Source organism: Ursus maritimus, unplaced genomic scaffold, assembly GCF_017311325.1.
Source record: "Ursus maritimus isolate PB19 unplaced genomic scaffold, ASM1731132v1 scaffold_24, whole genome shotgun sequence".
NCBI lineage: Eukaryota > Metazoa > Chordata > Mammalia > Carnivora > Ursidae > Ursus > Ursus maritimus.
In genome coordinates, this window is record NW_024424897.1 from 1,104,543 (window position 1) to 1,109,478 (window position 4,936).

General features: G+C 63.7%; 1 protein-coding gene across 2 annotated transcripts; it reads left to right on the plus strand.

Moving 5' to 3' along the window:
* Positions 1-4,605, plus strand: PYCR1 (pyrroline-5-carboxylate reductase 1). Of its 2 annotated transcripts, none has more exons than XM_040639987.1 (8): positions 1-79; positions 481-603; positions 867-937; positions 1,679-1,858; positions 2,074-2,295; positions 2,473-2,565; positions 2,738-2,901; positions 3,760-4,605. In XM_040639987.1, the coding sequence occupies exons 2-8, from the start codon at positions 537-539 to the stop codon at positions 3,923-3,925; spliced, it is 963 nt and encodes a 320-aa protein (XP_040495921.1). In that variant the 5' UTR covers positions 1-79; positions 481-536; the 3' UTR covers positions 3,926-4,605. The 2 variants fall into 2 exon arrangements, with proteins under 2 accessions (XP_040495921.1, XP_040495922.1); XM_040639988.1 differs by having other exon boundaries at positions 63-87.
* The last annotated feature ends 331 nt before the right edge of the window (positions 4,606-4,936 follow it).

Consider the following 4,936-nt stretch of genomic DNA (forward strand, 5'->3'; position numbering starts at 1 on the left):
AACGGCGCGGGCGGGGCCGACGAGGCTCGGGTGCCGCGTGGCGGGCGCGGCTCCGCGGATCCCGGGCGACCTGCGCGCGGTAAGTGGGTGAGTGGGAGCGGAGCTGGGGTCCGGTGTGGATGGGGGCGGTGCAGGGGGAGATGCGCATCCGCACACCGGCTCGGGCCTGGGGGTGGGGTGGAGGGCTTGGACGTGGGGGGCCTCCGGGCTCCGAGCCGTCGCCCCCCGCGGCTCTCCGAGCCCTTCCGGAGGCCGGCACGCCGCTCCCTGTGTCCTCTGTCCCGGACCGTCGGGAGCAAACTGGACAGGGAGCCTGGAGCAATCCCACGTCGGAGCTGGCGGGCGGCACTGGGGAAAGTTGGACCGGCTGGGATGGCGGTGGGAGCGAGGAGGTGGGCGCCGGGCCGGCGGCCGAGTGGCCGGGCCTGGCACTGCCCGCCCAACTTCTTGCTCTGGATCCTGCCCCATCTCGTCCCGCAGTTGCCCTTGCAGCGCCGGCGCCAGCTGTGAGGGCTGTGGGCGGGTCCTCAGACAACATGAGCGTGGGCTTTATCGGAGCTGGCCAGCTGGCCTTGGCCTTGGCCAAGGGCTTCACAGCAGCAGGTAGGCCCTGCAGCCTGGAGGGCGTGGAGTGGGCAGAGGGGTGGGCCGTTACCCTTCTGCCGGCGGGGCGGGCGGCGCAGCTGGTTAGGGTCTGGAAAACTTACCCTGTTTGAGTCCTGTGGGAAAGGGCGGCCTTGGGACGTAAGGGGTGGGACAGGAGTTGCTGTCCTTCTCTGGGTGGTGGGATTTCCACTTACCTTCCTGGGAATGTGGGAGGGGGGAGGCCAGGACAGGCCTTGAGGAAGGATCTCTGTTACCCTCAGGCATCCTGGCTGCCCACAGGATCATGGCCAGCTCCCCAGACATGGACCTGGCCACGGTTTCTGCCCTCAGGGTAGGTGCAGGGTGGAGGGGGACAGGGAGGCAGTCCCTGAAGGGGCTAGTCAGTGTGTCTGGGGAGAGCGTGTGATAGCCTTGACCCTGAGGGCCCCAGGTGTAAAGGCCCCAGTGGGAGACACCATGTGACCAACCCCCCTCATGAGAGGAGGGACCTGGGCTGTAGCATCCCACAGACCCTGCCTCCTGGCCCGCTGGTAGCTCCCCTTGCTCGGCTCTTGGGACCTGGGTGACAGACACATGTGCAGCTGGTGGGGAGGGTGTGCTGGGACTGGAATGGGGTTCCCCAAATGGAGCCTCCACAGGGGCTGTGGGAGCCAGGCAGATGGGACCCCAGTGTGGGGGCCAGGTCAGACGCATCTGGGGACTGCACGTAGCTGTAGTTTGCCACAGCTGAATTGGGGCTCCAGGTGCAAGGATGGGTCAGGCTCCACCCACAGTACCACTCACCCCCAGAGGACTGCCGCCCACGGTGGGGTGGATCAGGGCCGTGGCACGGATACATGTCCCTTTTCTGTTTGCAAAAGGGACGTATTCCAGAGCAGAGTGCTTCTTCGACTCCGGGGTGGGAAGGGGGGCTGGGTGCTATCAGAGCTCCATGCCCCGAGCCCCCCACCCTGACTGTCCACATTCTCAGCAATCTTTGTCTTCTACACGTGGGGCTCTTAGCTTGGGGAGGATACTCGGGGGGGCAGCCAGAGACATCGGCAGGCTGAGCCCACGTTGGTGCTCCCTGCAGAAGATGGGAGTGAACCTGACACCCCACAACAAGGAAACCGTGCGGCATAGTGATGTGCTCTTCCTGGCGGTGAAACCACACATCATCCCCTTTATCCTGGACGAGATTGGTGCCGACGTTGAGGGCCGGCACATCGTGGTGTCCTGCGCGGCGGGGGTCACCATCAGCTCCATCGAGAAAGTGAGCACTGGGGGTCCAAGCCAGTGGGATCTGAAGAGGGGGTGGAAGTGTGTGCTGCACACTGGTCAGGAGCTCTGACTGTGAAATGGGCACGTGGGCCCAGCCCACAGCGAGAAGCCACGAAATGCTTAGTTGGGCCAATGCATTCACACTTGTGCCCAGCACACTCTGCTGGGCAAGGGGCAGGACAGACACGCAGCTGGTTTCTCCTCCAGAAGCTGACGGCGTTCCAGCCAGCCCCCAAAGTCATCCGCTGCATGACCAATACGCCAGTCGTGGTGCGGGAGGGGGCCACCGTGTATGCCACGGGCACCCACGCCCAGGTGGAGGACGGCAGGCTCCTGGAGCAGCTCATGGGCAGCGTGGGCTTCTGCACAGAGGTGGAGGAGGACCTGATTGATGCTGTCACGGGGCTCAGTGGCAGCGGCCCAGCCTATGTGAGGACTGGGGTTGGGTGGCCGCTGGTGGAGGTGGACACTTCCCAGGACCTTGGGGTGTATCCCCCACCCTCCTCCCTGCTCTGGCTGCTGTGGGCAGAGCTGCTGGACCCACTGTTGCCTGGAGGATAAGGAGGAAGGGCCTAGGAGTGTGGCTTAGGTGCCTTCTCCCTGCAGGCATTCACAGCCCTGGAGGCCCTGGCTGACGGAGGTGTGAAGATGGGGCTTCCCAGGCGCCTGGCAGTCCGCCTCGGGGCCCAGGCTCTGCTGGTCAGTGCTTTTCCTGATCCTTTGGTGGGGGCCACTCCTTGCCGGGCCTGATGCTGTTATAGTGGGGGGTGGATGGATGGAGAACCGGGGTGGGCGGTAGCTGGGTCTGGGGGCAGTAGCCTGCAGGGAGGAGAGGGGCCCCACAGAAGTCAGCTGCTGTCTCTGGCTATAGGGGGCCTCCAAGATGCTACTGGACTCGGAAAAGCACCCAGGCCAGCTCAAGGACAATGTCTGCTCTCCTGGTGGGGCCACCATCCACGCCTTGCATGTCCTGGAGAGCGGGGGATTCCGCTCCCTTCTCATCAACGCTGTGGAGGCCTCCTGCACCCGCACACGGTGGGCCCCCAATGCTGCGTGCTCCTGGCTGTGCGCCCCAGCTCGCCAGAGCCCTCACGCATTCTGCTCTGCCGTCCCCAGAGTAGATGTTTCCTGAGGCCTGGCAGTGGTGCCCTAGGGTCGTGGCTTGTAGCACCTCTCACCAGCTGTTGTCCTGTGAGGACGGGCTGCCCTTTGGGCCCACGCTGTGCTCCCCAGTGTCACCACCTGCAGCCCACAGACCAGGGTGATCATCCAAGCTGGGGAGGCAGGCCAATGGGGGCCAGAGGCAGCCCCTGTGGGCCGGGTCACACCTTCCTCCCCGCCCTCCTCCTCCTGGGGAGATCCGGCGCATCAGCCAGCAGTGCTCCACTGTGCCCAGTGCACTCACGCCAGCTCCGTGACAGCAGAGAGGAAATCAGAGGAGGGACGGCAGGATTTGGTGGCTTGGCTTGGAGCCGTCATCCCTGCAGCTCAGGTCTGCAGGACGGACAGGCATCTCTCTCACCTCCCTGCCTGCCCCCAGTTGAAACCCAGAACGTCTCTGAGTGCCACGACAGGAGAGCAAGGCTGGGAGGCAGAGCCACCCTCCTGGCCCCAACCTGCAGGGGATACAGATGAGGCACATGGCCCCCACTTGGGGCGATGATGGGTTCAGGGGCTGGGGACTGCTAGTACATTTGGTGACCCTGAGCTGGTCTGAATGAGGTGAGAGGCAGGCAGATGGGTGTCTGGGGGAGGGGTGGCCGGCAGAAGGAGCTGAGATGGGAGTCCCAGCGCAGCAGCACCCAGGCTGGCAGGTGCTTCCTCTTCCCTGGTGGGCAGCTAGTCTCGAGGGAGGCAGAGCCTCGGAGCCAACCCTCCTCACTGACTCCCCAGGGAGCTGCAGTCCATGGCTGACCAGGAGAAGGTCTCCCCAGCCTCCATCAAGAAGACCGTCCTGGACAAGGTGAAGCTGGAGTCCTCTGCAGGGCCCTCACAGACCCCTTCTGGCCACTCCAAGCCATTCCCCCAAAGCCTGGCCCCAGCAGGCAAGGAAAACTGAGCTGTCCAACGTGCTCACCAGGCTGCTGTCCGCCACCTCCCTGCTGGCCTTGGAACTCCTGTGTTGGCTGTCCTCAGCCCCAGGCTCCACAGCAGCCCACTGCCCGTGACTCTGGTCAACTCCGGGGTCAGTGAGGGTTGTAACCAGGGAGGTGCCACGTCCCTTCTGAGTGGGAATCTGCAGTCACTGAGTGCTTCCTGGCCCAGAACAGAGATGGACTCTCCGACCTCCACGTCCCCCTTCCTCTGCCCCCAGACCAGGTCAGGACCTCTTCTTCTGGAGTTCAGGAGGTCCGGGGGTCTTAACTCCCCATGGTCAGCTGGCTTGGGGCTTGGCCTTTTCCTGAGTACAAAGGTCAAGGTTCCCCCCCTGCAACCCCACTCCCATGAAGGCCCAGCCAAGGAGGAAACCGCATCCCACCCCTGCCCCTTCTCCAATCTCTACTTGGGGGGGGGGTGCCTCTTCAGCGTGAGAAGGACCAGAGGGTCCCAAGCATCCTGAGTCCAGCAGGCAGGACCATGGCTGCCAACTCCCCCTTGTCTCCGTTTGGCATCTGAGAAAAGGGCTTCTTGGAAAGTCCCAACTTTTGAGGTCGTTATCTCCCATTCCCCACCCAGCTTACAGAGCCTGTCACTTCTCTCCCCAACCCTTTAGCTGAAATACATTGGTTTGCAACCTGGTGCCTTGTTTCTAACTTCATCAGCATGTGTGGAGGGAGGGCCCCAGCGGCCCTAGAGGGTCCTTGTTGAGTGTCATCTTAGACGCTACCCCCAGCCCCACAGGTCCTGGAGCCGTTTTCCACAAGGCATTCTGGCTGCAGGGGGCTGAGTCTCAGTGAGCAAAGGCAGAAGGAGCTTCTGGGGAAGAGAGTGGTGCTTTGGGCCTCAGTCACTAGAGGTGTGACCAGAAGCTGGCACCCTAGGCTGGGCTTGGCGTGCCCTGCTGGGGGAGGGACACCGGCCTCCGTACCCTCCACACCTCCAAGCTTAGCGGGGGCAGATGTCTCCTCCA

What these genes read in the sequence shown, in the direction of transcription:
- PYCR1 (XM_040639987.1), top strand. Translation starts at nt 537, where the DNA reads ATGAGCGTGGGCTTTATCGGAGCTGGCCAGCTGGCCTTGGCCTTGGCC. An exon ending in CCATCAGCTCCATCGAGAAA is followed by an intron (nt 1,859 to 2,073) that starts GTGAGCACTGGG and finishes TTTCTCCTCCAG; the next exon opens with AAGCTGACGGCGTTCCAGCC. An exon ending in TCGGGGCCCAGGCTCTGCTG is followed by an intron (nt 2,566 to 2,737) that starts GTCAGTGCTTTT and finishes CTCTGGCTATAG; the next exon opens with GGGGCCTCCAAGATGCTACT.